General features: G+C 43.2%; 4 protein-coding genes across 7 annotated transcripts in view; 3 read left to right on the top strand and 1 right to left on the bottom strand.

Moving 5' to 3' along the window:
- The window catches only part of LOC125721017 (kelch-like protein 10), a 106,846-nt gene that overhangs the window by 13,408 nt on the left and 72,521 nt on the right, over window positions 1-20,917 (top strand). The gene's annotated exons all lie outside the window — the stretch shown is intronic.
- Window positions 1-20,917, bottom strand: part of LOC125721025 (odorant receptor 131-2-like) — a 69,527-nt gene that overhangs the window by 3,805 nt on the left and 44,805 nt on the right. The gene's annotated exons all lie outside the window — the stretch shown is intronic.
- Window positions 2,641-20,917, top strand: part of LOC125721023 (odorant receptor 131-2-like) — a 74,130-nt gene continuing 55,853 nt past the window's right edge. For 2 of the 3 annotated variants that reach the window (XM_048996945.1, XM_048996948.1), the window contains exon 1: window positions 2,644-2,671. Coding sequence is in view for 1 of the 3 variants with exons in the window: in XM_048996947.1 (XP_048852904.1) it covers window positions 16,094-17,038 (945 nt within the window). In the remaining 2 variants the exon portion in view is untranslated. Of the gene's footprint in view, window positions 2,672-16,069; window positions 17,079-20,917 lie in introns of those variants that run through there. The other variant, XM_048996947.1, reaches the window with a different exon arrangement.
- LOC125721022 (odorant receptor 131-2-like) overlaps window positions 11,198-20,917 on the top strand; it is a 69,112-nt gene continuing 59,392 nt past the window's right edge. Inside the window, exon 1 of one of the 2 annotated variants that reach the window (XM_048996937.1) lies at window positions 11,198-11,227. The gene's annotated coding sequence lies outside the window, so the exon portion shown is untranslated. Of the gene's footprint in view, window positions 11,228-15,903; window positions 15,934-20,917 lie in introns of those variants that run through there. The other variant, XM_048996938.1, reaches the window with a different exon arrangement.

Consider the following 20,917-nt stretch of genomic DNA (forward strand, 5'->3'; position numbering starts at 1 on the left):
ACAGTATTTAGTGGCAATAGAAACTCTTTCTTCCAATAATACGAAATGGTGAACCACAAAACATACTGTAACTACCGGCAGGGGGAGGGGGCTCCCAGGTTAGTTAGCCAATGTTGTTTTATCGATTGGTATATTATGTACTAGCTGTGTCTTTCCATATATAAGAATATAAGAAATTTACAAATGAGAGGAGGCCATTCAGCCCATCAAGCTCGTTTGGGGAGAACTTAGCTAATAGCTCAGAGTTGTTAAAATCTCATCTAGCTCTGATTTAAAGTAACCCAGGGTTTTAGCTTGCATTACACTAGCAGGAAGACTATTCCATACTCTTCATTAACTACTTCATTAACTACATGCTGTGTAAAGAAGTGCTTCCTCAAATTCGTTTTAAAATGTTCTCCCGCTAATTTCCACTTATGGCCAGGAGTTCTAGCATTTCAACTGATATTGAAATAGCTATTTGACTGAATAGCATCCAGACCTGTTAGAATCTTATATACCTGGATCATATCCCCCCCTTAGTCTCCTTTGTTCGAGGCTAAACAGATTCAGCTCAGCTAACCTCTCCTCATAAAACATTCCTCTAAGACCACCTACCTTGCGCCCGCCCCACCCCACAACCCTGTCCTCACTTAGCAGTTGGAAGATAGATGGATTATCACAAGACGATTACTAATACCAATTATTAACATGCCTCCGATTGACAACAGAATTTCCCTGCTGTGCTGTCGAGTGCGTGATGATTACAGAGGCTGAACGTGCTCCCTGCTCTGGGGAAGGACCTCCATCATGTGGGAGCCTGAGCTGGTCCTGCCTCCACACCTCTCCCCGGTGCTGCCATTAACACTCATCAATTATTAATGTCAGGCCTCTGATAGACGGCTGGTTTGTTCTGCTGCTGAGCAAACAGGGCTTCCCTGTGGAGATGAGCTGCCTTGTGACACTGCCAGACCCCACAGATCTCAGCCTGGGCCTAGTCAGTGCTGAGGCCTTCTGACCAACAGGCCTGATTGCACCCTTAGTCTGACCTAATCAAAACATCACATACACTCCAATACCTACATATGCAATGCTATAGCCTGTTAACCAATTAAACAATGACCAGAGTAGCTAAACCATAAGTTCATTAACAGGTGTAGTAGTTAATTTTGTAACAGGTTATAACGTGTTAATGTGAAGCAGTTTTATATGGAATTTTGAAGAATAATTTGTATTTTATGAATATTAAACTGCAGTTTACTAAAAGGACACTGCTACATAACCCCAGACAGAAAAAATATAAACAAAACCATTGTTATTATTTTTACGATCATTAGGCTTGAGCGGGATTAACTTTGTTGCTCTGCAGTGACCTCTAGTGTCAGCTGGGCTCCTACCAGAAGGTGAGTGGAGTTAAGCGGATTAGCTGTGTGAAGTTACATGATGAATCCTGCAGCATGTAAAGGGAAAGGAAGCGGATGGTTGACAGTGCTCACAATAGCAGACAAGTGGACCTCAGCTTCCACAATATTTTATTGAGACATAAACAGGAAAATGTATAAGTAGACCTGTGTGAAACATTTGTCTTATAGGCTCGTTGTGTCTATATGGTGGCACAAAGGTTAATCAAATCAAAAATGTCCACGGAGAGGCTGGTCTCAGGCCTTTACCATTTCTGGAATGGAGCAGGACTGAAAACGTAATCACAATTTTGTTACAATATACAGTAGAAGCTTGGAACTGGAACGGCTCTTATCTCGACCAACTCGGACGTCAAGCGGGTCTCTCAGATTTCTTCCGATTTGCACCTCGACTGAAATCTTGGAACTTGTCTGTTGCAGCTTGACCAGAAACTCGGAACAAGACAAAACAAAATAGTCATGCTAAAATTTGTACGGATGGAGACGCGTCTCCCCTTCCAAGCAATGATCCCTCCTTTTCTCTTCCTCTCCAGCTGCCACCTGCAGTACGCCATCAGCTCACCTCAACAGAGCTGACGTGCTCATAAATTGTCACTTATTTCATGATTAATGCTTTCCTATGTACGTTTCATGTGTATTAGCTTTATATTGATTGGTAATGATTTTTTCATTGATTAGGTAGGTAGATGGGTTTAAATAGGCAAACAAATTAAGTTCATATTCCAAGGTACCACTGCGCTGTATCACAGATGGCAGTGGAACGTTTGCATAGAATTAATAAGGTAGAGTCAGTAACAGTAACGATAGAGTGACTCAAAGGTGAGGACTGCATCAAAAAAATAAAAGAAACAAAAAACAAACATGATGTAACACATGCAATATTCCCTTACAATCACTGAATAATTCCCTATACTGCTTCATCTTTCTTTTTAGTAAATAACAATGACAGTGAATGTGAGAAATCGTCTTCTTTAAACTACAGATAATACAAGACAAAAAAGATATAAGATATATAAAGATATACAGGTATAAGACAAAAAAAGGGAGTTTGCCCTATATAAAACCCTTCATACTTACTTGAAATGGCTTTTTAATCTACTAATAGTAACATTCCCAACAGAGATATGCATGCCCATCACACCTCACCCCAGGGGCCTACTATGCTGGACACACCTACAGAGTGCATGTGATGTCATGTGTCATTGGATTCTTTATAAACTAGAGCACATGCCACTCCAGAAGTGTTTGAGTCAAGTGCTCAACAGAGGCAGGTAAAGAAACAAATATATCTTTTATTGTGTCTCTCTTTCATTTCATTTAAATAGGGGCCTTCTTGGGAGAAATATATGTTGGTTTTGCTTATTGACAACAATTTGTGTTTTAATGTACATTTAATGTACATTTCAGCTCTTTTCGTTTGAGTTGACCAATGGCTGGCCAGAATGGTTCCTCTCTGGAGCTCAGCTTCCTGTACTACCAGTCCATAACAGGGACAATAGACTTCATGACAACAATAAAATCATTTCTCGTGCTGTCCACTGCCCTATTCTTCATCTCCCTGAACCTCATCATGTTCGTTGCCATGTGGAGTAAACCCAGCTTCCGTGAGACTTCCCGCTATCTTCTATTCAGCCAAATGCTCCTCAGTGACTCCATCCATCTGGGATTCACCACATTGCTCTACTCGTGTAGCATGGCTAACATCAACCTCATCAAGGTGCTCTGCTCCACGATCGTCCTTGTAAGCGGGACAACTTTCCGCATCTCCCCCCTGACGTTGGCTGTCATGTGTCTGGAACGCTATGTGGCCATTTGTTTCCCACTCCGACACACTGACATCGCCACCCCCGGGAGAACCAATATTGCCATTGCAGTGGTCTGGTTCCTAGGCTCTGTGAACTATGTAATTAATATAATATTTTTGGCAGCCACAGATGCCTATTTCCTAACCAAAACTATTTACTGCTCACAGGAGCGCCTCTTTCTGGCCAAGTGGCAGTTTGATGTGTTCCAGAGCTTCAATGGTGTCTTTTTTGTTGCCGTGGGGATCACCGTCACCAGCACCTACACAGGCATCATGATGGCAGCCCGGTCCGTCAAGGCCAAAAAGGCCAGCAGGACGGTTCTCCTTCACCTGGTCCAGTTGGTCCTCTGCCTCTCCTCCTTAGTGTACAGCAGCATCGAGAGAGCCCTGTCTACAATCAGCTCAGCCCTCTTTATCCACCTGCGCTACCTGACGTTCTTTCTCCTCGTCCTCCTGCCCCGCTGCCTGAGCCCCCTCATCTATGGACTGAGGGACGAAGGAGTTCGCCCCCTCTTCCTCTGCTACCTCCGCTGCAGACGCTGGAGGATCAAACCAAGCACAAAACATTAACATAGTATATCAAGATATTTCAAAATGTAAGGAAAAAGTCATAAAGACATTTTAAAGAGATTTATATGAATTTATCATTATAAAATTATAGTTCCAGTGCTGTGGGGAGTAGGCAAGGCAAAATCTCTCAGGGCCGGGGGGGGTGGGGGGCAGAGTAGTGAGATAGATCTCTGATCGTGATTAACTTTGCCAGGTCTTTGTTTCCTGTGTTTCTCCTTGAGTGTGTTTGTTTTCTTCTTCCCATGTCTTTAGATCCAGTAATTAATCACTACGTAATTTTTTCCCTACAAAAACAGCATAGCCCTGTACCATGTCTTTGTCATATTTTCCAAATCTAATGCGCCTTTCCTGTTGTCTGTATCTGTGTAATTGTTTGTGTTTACTTGCTTGCTGTCGTGCTTGATTATGTGCATTTTGAAGGCAAAAAAAATAACAACAAACAATACGCTGATGTCTGAGTTGTCAGGGTCTCATTTCCCCAACTGTAACTGGTGTTTGCTAAGACAGTATTTAGTGGCAATAGAAAAACTTTCGTCCAATAATACGAAATGGTGAACCACAAAACATACTGTAACTACCGGCAGGGGGAGGGGGCTCCCAGGTTAGTTAGCCAATGTTGTTTTATCGATTGGTATATTATGTACTAGCTGTGTCTTTCCATATATAAGAATATAAGAAATTTACAAATGAGAGGAGGCCATTCAGCCCATCAAGCTCGTTTGGGGAGAACTTAGCTAATAGCTCAGAGTTGTTAAAATCGTATCTAGCTCTGATTTAAAGGAACCCAGGGTTTTAGCTTGCATTACACTAGCAGGAAGACTATTCCATACTCTTCATTAACTACTTCATTAACTACATGCTGTGTAAAGAAGTGCTTCCTAAAACTCGTTTTAAAATGTTCTCCCGCTAATTTCCACTTATGGCCAGGAGTTCTAGCATTTCAACTGATATTGAAATAGCTATTTGACTGAATAGCATCCAGACCTGTTAGAATCTTATATACCTGGATCATATCCCCCCTTAGTCTCCTTTGCTCGAGGCTAAACAGATTCAGCTCAGCTAACCTCTCCTCATAAAACATTCCTCTAAGACCACCTACCTTGCGCCCGCCCCACCCCACAACCCTGTCCTTACTTAGCAGTTGGAAGATAGATGGATTATCACAAGACGATTACTAATACCAATTATTAACATGCCTCCGATTGACAACAGAATTTCCCTGCTGTGCTGTCGAGTGCGTGATGATTACAGAGGCTGAACGTGCTCCCTGCTCTGGGGAAGGACCTCCATCATGTGGGAGCCTGAGCTGGTCCTGCCTCCACACCTCTCCCCTGTGCTGCCATTAACACTCATCAATTATTAATGTCAGGCCTCTGATAGACGGCTGGTTTGTTCTGCTGCTGAGCAAACAGGGCTTCCCTGTGGAGATGAGCTACCTTGTGACAGTGCCGGACCCCACAGATCTCAGCCTGGGCCTAGTCAGTGCTGAGGCCTTCTGACCAACAGGCCTGATTGCACCCTTAGTCTGACCTAATCAAAACATCACATACACTCCAATACCTACATATGCAATGCAGCAGCTTGTTGGACAGTTAAACAGTGACCAGAATAATTAAACATTCAGTCCATTTACAGTTGTTGTGATTTTGTAATAAGTTAATCTGTGTTTTATGAATATTAAACTGCAGTTTACTAAAAGTACACTGCTTCATAAGCCCAGACAGAAACAAGACACACAAAATCACTGTAATTATTTTTAAAATCATTAAGCTTGACCGGGTTTAACCTTGTTGTTCTGTAGTGACCTCCAGTGTCAGCTGGATTCCTACAGGGAGGTGAGTGAATTTTAGCACATTAGCTGTGTAAAGTTATATGATGAATACTGCAGGGAAACGATGGCCGACAGTGCTCACAAAAGAGGACAGGTGGACCTCAGCTTCTTGCAATATTTACTGAGAGATAAATAAAAAAATATATAAATAGAACTACACACAACACACTTCTAAACTACACACCTGTATGGTGACACATAGGTTAATCAATAAAAATAGTCCAGCTGTGGGTGACCTCTGGCGTTTAACATTTCTGATACAGAGCCAGAGTGAATATTTCATCACAAAAGCCACCAGCACAGGAATCACAGGGGCCTGAGCAGACTAGAAACAAGGGTAGATAACATGACTACAGAACATGACAACAAGACTAGATCAAGTAAGGCTAACTAAGAACAAAGGCACAAGTAAAAAAACAATGATCACAACATACAACATTTTTCCCATGTTGACCATCTACTTTGGAATTTAGGTTCCAACTTTTTCAAATAATACAGGTATATTACTTTATTAACTTGTACTTGCAGAGTGAACTGAACGTTACGTAATGCATATGTGTACCACAATAGCACCAGTCAACACTGCTCATTGTCCTACATTACTGCACACTAACCACCTTTGCAGCGAACACAGTGAATGTGAGATACCTAATGATCTTTTTCATTGAACTACAGCTTGAATGAGCTAAATAGAATCCCTACTCATTGCTTGAAATGGCTTCATAATAAATTAATAGTTACTCTTCAGGCAGAGATATGCATGCCCATCCTGTTTCACCCAAGAGGCCAATTATGCTGGACACACCTACAGAGTCCATGTGATGTCATGTGTCGTTTGATTTGTTATAAACTAGAGCACATGCCACTCTAGACGTGTTTGAGGCAAATGCTTAACAGAGGTAGGTAAAAAAACATCGCATATATTTTTCATTGTGTTTGTTTTTCATTTCAGTTAAATAGAGGTCCTTCTTTTCTTCTGAGAAAGATATGTAGGTGTTTCTAACTGTGAATGACAATTTGTGTTTTAATGTATATTTCTGCTCTTTTCATTTCAGAGTTAACCAATGGCTGACCAGAATGGTTCCTCTCTGGAGCTCAACTTCCTGTACTACCAGTCCATAACAGAGACAATAGACTTCATGAAAACAATAAAATCATCTCTCGTGCTGTCCACTGCCCTATTCTTCATCTCCCTGAACCTCATCATGTTCGTTGCCATGTGGAGTAAATCCAGCTTCCGTGAGACTTCCCGCTATCTTCTATTCAGCCAAATGCTCCTCAGTGACTCCATCCATCTGGGATTCACCACATTGCTCTACTCGTGTAGCATGGCTAACATCAACCTCATCAAGGTGCTCTGCTCCATGATCGTCCTTGTAAGCGGGACAACTTTCCGCATCTCCCCCCTGACGTTGGCTGTCATGTGTCTGGAACGCTATGTGGCCATTTGTTTCCCACTCCGACACACTGACATCGCCACCCCCGGGAGAACCAATATTGCCATTGCAGTGGTCTGGTTCCTAGGCTCTGTGAACTATGTAATTAATATAATATTTTTGGCAGCCACAGATACCTATTTCCTAACCAAAACTATTTACTGCACACAGGAGCGCCTCTTTCTGGCCAAATGGCAGTTTGATGTGTTCCAGAGCTTTAACGGTGTCTTTTTTGTTACCGTGGGGATCACTGTCATCAGCACCTACACAGGCATCATGATGGCAGCCCAGTCAATCAAGGCCAAAAAGGCCAGCAGGACGGTTCTCCTTCACCTGGTCCAGTTGGGCCTCTGCCTCTCCTCCTTCCTGTACAGCAGCATCGAGAGAGCCCTGTCTACAATCAGCTCAGCCCTCTTTATCCACCTGCGCACCCTAAACTTCTTTCTCCTCGTCCTCCTGCCCCGTTGCCTGAGCCCCCTCATCTATGACCTGAGAGACGAAGGAGTTCGCCCCCTCTTCCTCCGCTACCTCCGCTGCGGTCGCTGGAGGATCAAACCAAGCACAAGCACAAGATAAAATATATCAAGTTCATTCAAACTGTAAGGAAAATTTCAGAATGAAATATTAAAGAGGACAGATTTAAAGTGGTTTATATGAGTTCATAATTATAAAAACTATAGTTCCAGTGCTGTGGGGAGTAGGCGAGGTGCAGTTTGTCAGGGGTGGGGGGGTGGGACAGGTCTCTGATCGTGATTAACTTTGCCAGGTCTTTATTCCCTATGTTTCTGCTTGAGTGTGTTTGTCTTCTTCCCGGGTCTTTAGATCCAGTAATTAATCATCCATCCATCCATTTTCCAAACCGCTTACCCTACTGGGTCATGGGGGGTCCGGAGCCTATCCCGGAAGCAATGGGCACGAGGCAGGGGCAAGCCCATCGCAGGGCTCACTCACACACCATTCATTCAGACATACACACCGATGGGGAATTTAGCAAGTCCAATTAGCCTCAGCATGTCATTGGACTGTGAGGGGAAACCGGAGTACCCGGAGGAAACCCCACGACGACATGGGGAGAACATGCAAACTCCACACACATGTGACCCAGGCGGAGACTTGAACCCGGGTCCCAGAGGTGTGAGGCAACAGTGCTAACCACTGCACCACTATGCCGCCCCGTAATTAATCACTACATCATTTTTTCCCTACAAAAACAGCACAGCCCTGTACCATGTCTTTGCCTTATTTTCCAAATCTAATGCACCTTTCCTGTTGTCTGCACCTGTGTAACTTCTTGTGTTTACTTGCTTGCTGTTGTGCTTAAATAAGTGCATTTTCAATAGACAATAAAATAATAACAAACACAATGCTGGTGTCTGAGATATCTGGGTCTCATTTCCCTAACTTTTATTCACGTTTGCTAAGACAGTATTTAGTGGTAATACAAACACTTTTTTCCAATAATACAAAATGCTGAACCACGAAACATACTGTAAGTACCGGCAGGGGGAGGGGAGGGGGCTCCCAGGCTAATTAGCGAGTGTTGTGTTATCGATTGGCATATTATCCTCCTGCCAGTGAAGCAAGTGGCTGGTTGGCACTTCCAATCACATGCCTCTCTTTCCAGTCAGTGCTGTGTTTTTCCAGCTAGTCTAAGCTGTATCCAGTTCACAATAACTCCACCCCCTCAGCGAACTGTAATTGGAGAACAGGAATCACTGTTGGAAGTTTCTCTGCTATATCAAATCATGTTTACTTGCCTCAGTTTGCATTAAGACATCAGTGCTGCACAAACAAACAAATCAATTAAGTAGAATCGGGTATAGCAGTGAATGAGACGCCAAATGATGTTCCAAGCAGCCATACTTCTAATATGTTTGTTGTTTTGATTATAAACGATAATAAATATATCATTAAGTAATAGTCATAGGGCCAGCACAGCTTATAGCACCAAGGTTGGCTCCTGTATCACTTCTCTATTTCCGTGGAGTTTGCACATCCTCTCTGAGTGGGGGGGTCTCTCAAACAGTCCAAAAAGTGGTTAGTTGAATTTGTGTCTTCATGTTGCCCAATGTGTGTATGACTCTGTGTGTGTTGTGACCTGTAATGGACTGTCTTTCTGTCCAGGGTGATCCCCTGCCATGCCCCCCAGGACCCTGTACTGACTTAGCGGTTGGAAGATACACAGATTACCACAAGACAATTATTAGTATCAAACATGCCTCTGATTAACAGCAGAATTTCCCTGCTGAGCTGTCGAGTGCGTGATGACTACAGAGGCTAAACATGCTCCCTGCTCTGGGGAAGGACCTCCATCATGTGGGAGCCTGAGCTGGTCCTGCCTCCACACCTCTCCCCTGTGCTGCCATTAACACTCATCAATTATTAATGTCAGTCCTGTGATAGACGGCTTGTTTGTTCTGCTGCTGAGCAAACAGGGCTTCCCTGTGGAGATGAGCTGCCTTGTGACAGTGCAGCACCCCACAGCTCTCTGCCTGGGCCTAGTCAGTGCTGAGGCCTTCTGAACAACAGGCCTGATTGCAGCCTTAGTCTGACCTAATCAAAACATCACATACACTCCAATACCTACATATGCAATGCTATAGCCTGTTAACCAATTAAACAATGACCAGAGTAGCTAAACCTTAATTAAACTGCAGTTTCCTAAAAGGACACTGCTACATAACCCCAGACAGAAAAAAATATAAACAAAACCATTGTTATTATTTTTACGATCATTAGGCTTGAGTGGGATTAACTTTGTTGCTCTGCAGTGACCTCTAGTGTCAGCTGGGCTCCTACCAGAAGGTGAGTGGAGTTAAGCGGATTAGCTGTGCAAAGTTACATGATGAATCCTGCAGCATGTAAAGGGAAAGGAAGCGGATGGTTGACAGTGCTCACAATAGCGGACAAGTGGACCTCAGCTTCCACAATATTTTATTGAGACATAAACAGGAAAATGTATAAGTAGACCTGTGTGAAACATTTGTCTTATAGGCTCGTTGTGTCTGTATGGAGGCACAAAGGTTAATGAATCAAAAATGTCCACAGAGAGGCTGGTCTCAGGCCTTTACCATTTCTGGTATGGAGCAGGACTGAAAACGTAATCACAATTTTGTTACAATATACAGTAGAAGCTTGGAACTGGAACGGCTCTTATCTCGACCAACTCGGACGTCAAGCAGGTCTTTCAGATTTCTTCCGATTTGCACCTCGACTGAAATCTTGGAACTTGTCTGTTGCAGCTTGACCAGAAACTCGGAACAAGACAAAACAAAACAGTCATGCTAAAATTTGTACGGATGGAGACGCGTCTCCCCTTCCAAGCAATAATCCCTCCTTTTCTCTTCCTCTCCACCTGCCACCTGCAGTACGCCAATCAGCTCACCTCAACAGAGCTGACGTGCTCATAAATTGTCACTTATTTCATGATTATTGCTTTCCTATGTGCGTTTCATGTGTATTTGCTTTGGTAATGATTTTATCATTGATTAGGTAGGTAGTTAGGTTTAAATAGGCAATCATTTGGGTCTGGAACAGAATAAATCCATCTACATTATTTGTTATGGGGAAATTCGACTTGGATCTCAATCAAATCACAACTCAACCAACCATCCAGAACAAATTAAGTTCATATTCCAAGGTACCACTGCGCTGTATCACAGATGGCAGTGGAACGTTTGCATAGAATTAATAAGGTAGAGTCAGTAACAGTAACGATAGAGTGACTCAAAGGTGAGGACTGCATCAAAAAAATAAAAGAAACAAAAAACAAACATGATGTAACACATGCAATATTCCCTTACAATCACTGAATAATTCCCTATATTGCTTCATCTTTCTTTTTAGTAAATAACAATGACAGTGAATGTGAGAAATCGTCTTCTTTAAACTGCAGATAATAAAATACAAAAAAAAGATATAAGATATATAAAGACATACAGATATAAGACAAAAAAAGAGAGTTTCTCCTATATAAAACCCTTCATCCTTACTTGAAATGGCTTTTTAATCTACTAATAGTAACATTCCCAACAGAGATATGCATGCCCATCACACCTCACCCCAGGGGCCTACTATGCTGGACACACCTACAGAGTGCATGTGATGTCATGTGTCATTGGATTCTTTATAAACTAGAGCACATGCTACTCCAGAAGTGTTTGAGTCAAGTACTCAACAGAGGCAGGTAAAGAAACAAATATATCTTTTATTGTGTCTCTCTTTCATTTCATTTAAATAGGGGCCTTCTTGGGAGAAATATATGTTGGTTTTGCTTACTGACAACAATTTGTGTTTTAATGTACATTTAATGTACATTTCAGCTCTTTTCATTTCAGAGTTAACCAATGCTGACCAGAATGGTTCCTCTCTGGAGCTCAGCTTCCTGTACTACCAGTCCATAACAGGGACAATAGACTTCATGACAACAATAAAATCATTTCTCGTGCTGTCCACTGCCCTATTCTTCATCTCCCTGAACCTCATCATGTTCGTTGCCATGTGGAGTAAACCCAGCTTCCGTGAGACTTCCCGCTATCTTCTATTCAGCCAAATGCTCCTCAGTGACTCCATCCATCTGGGATTCACCACATTGCTCTACTCGTGTAGCATGGCTAACATCAACCTCATCAAGGTCCTCTGCTCCACGATCGTCCTTGTAAGCGGGACAACTTTCCGCATCTCCCCCCTGACGTTGGCTGTCATGTGTCTGGAACGCTATGTGGCCATTTGTTTCCCACTCCGACACACTGACATCGCCACCCCCGGGAGAACCAATGTTGCCATTGCAGTGGTCTGGTTCCTAGGCTCTGTGAACTATGTAATTAATATGATATTTTTGGCAGCCACAGATGCCTATTTCCTAACCAAAACTATTTTCTGCTCACAGGAGCGCCTCTTTCTGGCCAAGTGGCAGTTTGATGTGTTCCAGAGCTTCAACGGTGTCTTTTTTGTTGCCGTGGGGATCACCGTCACCAGCACCTACACAGGCATCATGATGGCAGCCCGGTCCGTCAAGGCCAAAAAGGCCAGCAGGACAGTTCTCCTTCACCTGGTCCAGTTGGTCCTCTGCCTCTCCTCCTTAGTGTACAGCAGCATCGAGAGAGCCCTGTCTACAATCAGCTCAGCCCTCTTTATCCACCTGCGCTACCTGACGTTCTTTCTCCTCGTCCTCCTGCCCCGCTGCCTGAGCCCCCTCATCTATGGACTGAGGGACGAAGGAGTTCGCCCCCTCTTCCTCTGCTACCTCCGCTGCAGACGCTGGAGGATCAAACCAAGCACAAAACATTAACATAGTATATCAAGATATTTCAAAATGTAAGGAAAAAGTCATAAAGACATTTTAAAGAGATTTATATGAATTTATCATTATAAAATTATAGTTCCAGTGCTGTGGGGAGTAGGCAAGGCGAAATCTCTCAGGGCCGGGGGGGGTGGGTGGGAAAGGTCTCTGATCGTGATTAACTTTGCCAGGTCTTTATTCCCTATGTTTCTGCTTGAGTGTGTTTGTCTTCTTCCCGGGTCTTTAGATCCAGTAATTAATCATCCATCCATTCATTTTCCAAACCGCTTACCCTACTGGGTCATGGGGGGTCCGGAGCCTATCCCGGAAGCAATGGGCACGAGGCAGGGGCCAGCCCATCGCAGGGCTCACTCACACACCATTCATTCAGACATACACACCGATGGGGAATTTAGCAAGTCCAATTAGCCTCAGCATGTCTTTGGACTGTGGGGGGAAACCGGAGTACCCGGAGGAAACCCCACGACGACATGGGGAGAACATGCAAACTCCACACACATGTGACCCAGGCGGAGACTTGAACCCGGGTCCCAGAGGTGTGAGGCAACAGTGCTAACCACTGCACCACTATGCCGCCCCGTAATTAATCACTACATCATTTTTTCCCTACAAAAACAGCACAGCCCTGTACCATGTCTTTGCCTTATTTTCCAAATCTAATGCACCTTTCCTGTTGTCTGCACCTGTGTAACTTCTTGTGTTTACTTGCTTGCTGTTGTGCTTAAATAAGTGCATTTTCAATAGACAATAAAATAATAACAAACACAATGCTGGTGTCTGAGATATCTGGGTCTCATTTCCCTAACTTTTATTCACGTTTGCTAAGACAGTATTTAGTGGTAATACAAACACTTTTTTCCAATAATACAAAATGCTGAACCACGAAACATACTGTAAGTACCGGCAGGGGGAGGGGAGGGGGCTCCCAGGCTAATTAGCGAGTGTTGTGTTATCGATTGGCATATTATCCTCCTGCCAGTGAAGCAAGTGGCTGGTTGGCACTTCCAGTCACATGCCTCTCTTTCCAGTCAGTGCTGTGTTTTTCCAGCTAGTCTAAGCTGTATCCAGTTCACAATAACTCCACCCCCTCAGCGAACTGTAATTGGAGAACAGGAATCACTGTTGGAAGTTTCTCTGCTATATCAAATCATGTTTACTTGCCTCAGTTTGCGTTAAGACATCAGTGCTGCACAAACAAACAAATCAATTAAGTAGAATCGGGTATAGCAGTGAATGAGACGCCAAATGATGTTCCAAGCAGCCATACTTCTAATATGTTTGTTGTTTTGATTATAAACGATAATAAATATATCATTAAGTAATAGTCATAGGGCCAGCACAGCTTATAGCACCAAGGTTGGCTCCTGTATCACTTCTCTATTTCCGTGGAGTTTGCACATCCTCTCTGAGTGGGGGGGTCTCTCAAACAGTCCAAAAAGTGGTTAGTTGAATTTGTGTCTTTATGTTGCCCAATGTGTGTATGACTCTGTGTGTGTTGTGACCTGTAATGGACTGTCTTTCTGTCCAGGGTGATCCCCTGCCATGCCCCCAAGGACCCTCTACTGACTTAGCGGTTGGAAGATACACAGATTACCACAAGACAATTATTAGTATCAAACATGCCTCTGATTAACAGCAGAATTTCCCTGCTGAGCTGTCGAGTGCGTGATGATTACAGAGGCTAAACATGCTCCCTGCTCTGGGGAAGGACCTCCATCATGTGGGAGCCTGAGCTGGTCCTGCCTCCACACCTCTCCCCTGTGCTGCCATTAACACTCATCAATTATTAATGTCAGTCCTGTGATAGACGGCTTGTTTGTTCTGCTGCTGAGCAAACAGGGCTTCCCTGTGGAGATGAGCTGCCTTGTGACAGTGCAGCACCCCACAGCTCTCTGCCTGGGCCTAGTCAGTGCTGAGGCCTTCTGAACAACAGGCCTGATTGCAGCCTTAGTCTGACCTAATCAAAAAATCACATACACTCCAATACCTACATATGCAATGCTATAGCCTGTTAACCAATTAAACAATGACCAGAGTAGCTAAACCTTAATTAAACTGCAGTTTCCTAAAAGGACACTGCTACATAACCCCAGACAGAAAAAAATATAAACAAAACCATTGTTATTATTTTTACGATCATTAGGCTTGAGTGGGATTAACTTTGTTGCTCTGCAGTGACCTCTAGTGTCAGCTGGGCTCCTACCAGAAGGTGAGTGGAGTTAAGCGGATTAGCTGTGCAAAGTTACATGATGAATCCTGCAGCATGTAAAGGGAAAGGAAGCGGATGGTTGACAGTGCTCACAATAGCGGACAAGTGGACCTCAGCTTCCACAATATTTTATTGAGACATAAACAGGAAAATGTATAAGTAGACCTGTGTGAAACATTTGTCTTATAGGCTCGTTGTGTCTGTATGGAGGCACAAAGGTTAATGAATCAAAAATGTCCACAGAGAGGCTGGTCTCAGGCCTTTACCATTTCTGGTATGGAGCAGGACTGAAAACGTAATCACAATTTTGTTACAATATACAGTAGAAGCTTGGAACTGGAACGGCTCTTATCTCGACCAACTCGGACGTCAAGCAGGTCTTTCAGATTTCTTCCGATTTGCACCTCGACTGAAATCTTGGAACTTGTCTGTTGCAGCTTGACCAGAAACTCGGAACAAGACAAAACAAAACAGTCATGCTAAAATTTGTACGGATGGAGACGCGTCTCCCCTTCCAAGCAATAATCCCTCCTTTTCTCTTCCTCTCCACCTGCCACCTGCAGTACGCCAATCAGCTCACCTCAACAGAGCTGACGTGCTCATAAATTGTCACTTATTTCATGATTATTGCTTTCCTATGTGCGTTTCATGTGTATTTGCTTTGGTAATGATTTTATCATTGATTAGGTAGGTAGTTAGGTTTAAATAGGCAATCATTTGGGTCTGGAACAGAATAAATCCATCTACATTATTTGTTATGGGGAAATTCGACTTGGATCTCAATCAAATCACAACTCAACCAACCATCCAGAACAAATTAAGTTCATATTCCAAGGTACCACTGCGCTGTATCACAGATGGCAGTGGAACGTTTGCATAGAATTAATAAGGTAGAGTCAGTAACAGTAACGATAGAGTGACTCAAAGGTGAGGACTGCATCAAAAAAATAAAAGAAACAAAAAACAAACATGATGTAACACATGCAATATTCCCTTACAATCACTGAATAATTCCCTATATTGCTTCATCTTTCTTTTTAGTAAATAACAATGACAGTGAATGTGAGAAATCGTCTTCTTTAAACTGCAGATAATAAAATACAAAAAAAAGATATAAGATATATAAAGACATACAGATATAAGACAAAAAAAGAGAGTTTCTCCTATATAAAACCCTTCATCCTTACTTGAAATGGCTTTTTAATCTACTAATAGTAACATTCCCAACAGAGATATGCATGCCCATCACACCTCACCCCAGGGGCCTACTATGCTGGACACACCTACAGAGTGCATGTGATGTCATGTGTCATTGGATTCTTTATAAACTAGAGCACATGCTACTCCAGAAGTGTTTGAGTCAAGTACTCAACAGAGGCAGGTAAAGAAACAAATATATCTTTTATTGTGTCTCTCTTTCATTTCATTTAAATAGGGGCCTTCTTGGGAGAAATATATGTTGGTTTTGCTTACTGACAACAATTTGTGTTTTAATGTACATTTAATGTACATTTCAGCTCTTTTCGTTTCAGAGTTGACCAATGGCTGGCCAGAATGGTTCCTCTCTGGAGCTCAACTTCCTGTACTACCAGTCCATGACAGGGACAATAGACTTCATGACAACAATAAAATCATTTCTCGTGCTGTCCACTGCCCTATTCTTCATCTCCCTGAACCTCATCATGTTCGTTGCCATGTGGAGTAAACCCAGCTTCCGTGAGACTTCCCGCTATCTTCTATTCAGCCAAATGCTCCTCAGTGACTCCATCCATTTGGGATTCACCACATTGCTCTACTCATGTAGCATGGCTAACATCAACCTCATCAAGGTGCTCTGCTCCATGATCGTCCTTGTAAGCGGGACAACTTTCCGCATCTCCCCCCTGACGTTGGCTGTCATGTGTCTGGAACGCTATGTGGCCATTTGTTTCCCACTCCGACACACTGACATCGCCACCCCCAGGAGAACCAATATTGCCATTGCAGTGGTCTGGTTCCTAGGCTCTGTGAACTATGTAATTAATATAATATTTTTGGCAGCCACAGATACCTATTTCCTAACCAAAACTATTTACTGCACACAGGAGCGCCTCTTTCTGGCCAAATGGCAGTTTGATGTGTTCCAGAGCTTTAACGGTGTCTTTTTTGTTACCGTGGGGATTACCGTCATCAGCACCTACACAGGCATCATGATGGCAGCCCAGTCAATCAAGGCCAAAAAGGCCAGCAGGACGGTTCTCCTTCACCTGGTCCAGTTGGGCCTCTGCCTCTCCTCCTTCCTGTTCAGCAGCATCGAGAGAGCCCTGTCTACAATCAGCTCAGCCCTCTTTATCCACCTGCGCTACCTGAACTTCTTTCTCCTCGTCCTCCTACCCCGCTGCCTGAGCCCCCTCATCTATGGACTGAGGGACGAAGGAGTTCGTCCCCTCTTCCTCTGTTACCTCCGCTGCAGTCGCTGGAGGATCAAACCAAGCACAAAACATTAACATAGTATATCAAGATATTTCAAAATGTAAGGAAAAAGTCATAAAGACATTTTAAAGAGATTTATATGAATTTATCATTATAAAATTATAGTTCCAGTGCTGTGGGGAGTAGGCAAGGCGAAATCTCTCAGGGCGGGGGGCAGAGTAGTGGGATAGGTCTCTGATCGTGATTAACTTTGCCAGGTCTTTGTTTGCTGTGTTTCTCCTTGAGTGTGTTTGTTTTCTTCTTCCCATGTCTTTAGATCCAGTAATTAATCACTACGTAATTTTTTCCCTACAAAAACAGCACAGCCCTGTACCATGTCTTTGCCTTATTTTCCAAATCTAATGCACCTTTCCTGTTGTCTGTATCTGTGTAATTGTTTGTGTTTACTTGCTTGCTGTCGTGCTTGATTATGTGCATTTTGAAGGCAAAAAAAATAACAACAAACAATACGCTAATGTCTGAATTGTCAGGGTCTCATTTCCCCAACTGTAACTGGTGTTTGCTAAAACAGTATTTAGTGGCAATAGAAACTCTTTCTTCCAATAATACGAAATGCTGAACCACAAAACATACTGTAACTACCGGCAGGGGGAGGGGGCTCCCAGGTTAGTTAGCCAATGTTGTTTTATCGATTGGTATATTATGTACTAGCTGTGTCTTTCCATATATAAGAATATAAGAAATTTACAAATGAGAGGAGGCCATTCAGCCCATCAAGCTCGTTTGGGGAGAACTTAGCTAATAGCTCAGAGTTGTTAAAATCTTATCTAGCTCTGATTTAAAGGAACCCAGGGTTTTAGCTTGCATTACACTAGCAGGAAGACTATTCCATACTCTTCATTAACTACTTCATTAACTACATGCTGTGTAAGGAAGTGCTTCCTCAAATTCGTTTTAAAATGTTCTCCCGCTAATTTCCACTTATGGCCAGGAGTTCTAGCATTTCAACTGATATTGAAATAGCTATTTGACTGAATAGCATCCAGACCTGTTAGAATCTTATATACCTGGATCATATCCCCCCTTAGTCTCCTTTGCTCGAGGCTAAACAGATTCAGCTCAGCTAACCTCTCCTCATAAAACATTCCTCTAAGACCACCTACCTTGCGCCCACCCCACCCCACAACCCTGTCCTCACTTAGCAGTTGGAAGATAGATGGATTATCACAAGACGATTACTAATACCAATTATTAACATGCCTCCGATTGACAACAGAATTTCCCTGCTGAGCTGTCGAGTGCGTGATGATTACAGAGGCTGAACGTGCTCCCTGCTCTGGGGAAGGACCTCCATCATGTGGGAGCCTGAGCTGGTCCTGCCTCCACACCTCTCTCCTGTGCTGCCATTAACACTCATCAATTATTAATGTCAGTCCTGTGATGGACGGCTTGTTTGTTCTGCTGCTGAGCAAACAGGGCTTCCCTGTGGAGATGAGCTACCTTGTGACAGTGCCGGACCCCACAGATCTCAGCCTGGGCCTAGTCAGTGCTGAGGCCTTCTGACCAACAGGCCTGATTGCACCCTTAGTCTGACCTAAGCAAAACATCACATACACTCCAATACCTACATATGCAATGCTGCAGCTTGTTGGACAGTTAAACAGTGACCAGAATAATTAAACATTCAGTCCATTTACAGTTGCTGTGATTTTGTAATAAGTTAATCTGTGTTTTATGAATATTAAACTGCAGTTTACTAAAAGTACACTGCTTCATAAGCACAGACAGAAACAAGACACACAAAATCACTGTAATTATTTTTAAAATCATTAAGCTTGACCGGGTTTAACCTTGTTGTTCTGTAGTGACCTCCAGTGTCAGCTGGATTCCTACAGGGAGGTGAGTGAATTTTAGCACATTACCTGTGTAAAGTTACATGATGAATACTGCAGGGAAACGATGGCCGACAGTGCTCACAACAGAGGACAAGTGGACCTCAGCTTCTTGCAATATTTACTGAGAGATAAATAGAAAAATATATAAATAGAACTACACACAACACACTTCTAAACTACACACCTGTATGGTGACACATAGGTTAATCAATAAAAATAGTCCAGCTGTGGGTGACCTCTGGCGTTTAACATTTCTGATACAGAGCCAGAGTGAATATTTCATCACAAAAGCCACCAGCACAGGAATCACAGGGGCCTGAGCAGACTAGAAACAAGGGTAGATAACATGACTACAGAACATGACAACAAGACTAGATCAAGTAAGGCTAACTAAGAACAAAGGCACAAGTAAAAAAACAATTATCACAACATACAACATTTTTCCCATGTTGACCATCTACTTTGGAATTTAGGTTCCAACTTTTTCAAATAATACAGGTATATTACTTTATTAACTTGTACTTGCAGAGTGAACTGAACGTTACGTAATGCATATGTGTACCACAATAGCACCAGTCAACACTGGTCATTGTCCTACATTACTGCACACTAACCACCTTTGCAGCGAACACAGTGAATGTGAGATACCTAATGATCTTTTTCATTGAACTACAGCTTGAATGAGCTAAATAGAATCCCTACTCATTGCTTGAAATGGCTTCATAATAAATTAATAGTTACTCTTCAGGCAGAGATATGCATGCCCATCCTGTTTCACCCAAGAGGCCAATTATGCTGGACACACCTACAGAGTCCATGTGATGTCATGTGTCGTTTGATTTGTTATAAACTAGAGCACATGCCACTCTAGACGTGTTTGAGGCAAATGCTTAACAGAGGCAGGTAAAAAAACATCGCATATATTTTTCATTGTGTTTGTTTTTCATTTCAGTTAAATAGAGGTTCTTCTTTTCTTCTGAGAAAGATATGTAGGTGTTTCTAACTGTGAATGACAATTTGTGTTTTAATGTATATTTCTGCTCTTTTCATTTCAGAGTTAACCAATGGCTGACCAGAATGGTTCCTCTCTGGAGCTCAGCTTCCTGTACTACCAGTCCATAACAGGGACAATAGACTTCATGACAACAATAAAATCATTTCTCGTGCTGTCCACTGCCCTATTCTTCATCTCCCTGAACCTCATCATGTTCGTTGCCATGTGGAGTAAACCCAGCTTCCGTGAGACTTCCCGCTATATTCTATTCAGCCAAATGCTCCTCAGTGACTCCATCCATCTGGGATTCACCACATTGCTCTACTCGTGTAGCATGGCTAACATCAACCTCATCAAGGTCCTCTGCTCCACGATCGTCCTTGTAAGCGGGACAACTTTCCGCATCTCCCCCCTGACGTTGGCTGTCATGTGTCTGGAACGCTATGTGGCCATTTGTTTCCCACTCCGACACACTGACATCGCCACCCCCGGGAGAACCAATGTTGCCATTGCAGTGGTCTGGTTCCTAGGCTCTGTGAACTATGTAATTAATATGATATTTTTGGCAGCCACAGATGCCTATTTCCTAACCAAAACTATTTACTGCTCACAGGAGCGCCTCTTTCTGGCCAAGTGGCAGTTTGATGTGTTCCAGAGCTTCAACGGTGTCTTTTTTGTTGCCGTGGGGATCACCGTCACCAGCACCTACACAGGCATCATGATGGCAGCCCGGTCCGTCAAGGCCAAAAAGGCCAGCAGGACAGTTCTCCTTCACCTGGTCCAGTTGGTCCTCTGCCTCTCCTCCTTAGTGTACAGCAGCATCGAGAGAGCCCTGTCTACAATCAGCTCAGCCCTCTTTATCCACCTGCGCTACCTGACGTTCTTTCTCCTCGTCCTCCTGCCCCGCTGCCTGAGCCCCCTCATCTATGGACTGAGGGACGAAGGAGTTCGCCCCCTCTTCCTCTGCTACCTCCGCTGCAGACGCTGGAGGATCAAACCAAGCACAAAACATTAACATAGTATATCAAGATATTTCAAAATGTAAGGAAAAAGTCATAAAGACA

This window comes from Brienomyrus brachyistius, unplaced genomic scaffold (assembly GCF_023856365.1).
Source record: "Brienomyrus brachyistius isolate T26 unplaced genomic scaffold, BBRACH_0.4 scaffold27, whole genome shotgun sequence".
Classification (NCBI taxonomy): Eukaryota; Metazoa; Chordata; class Actinopteri; order Osteoglossiformes; family Mormyridae; genus Brienomyrus; species Brienomyrus brachyistius.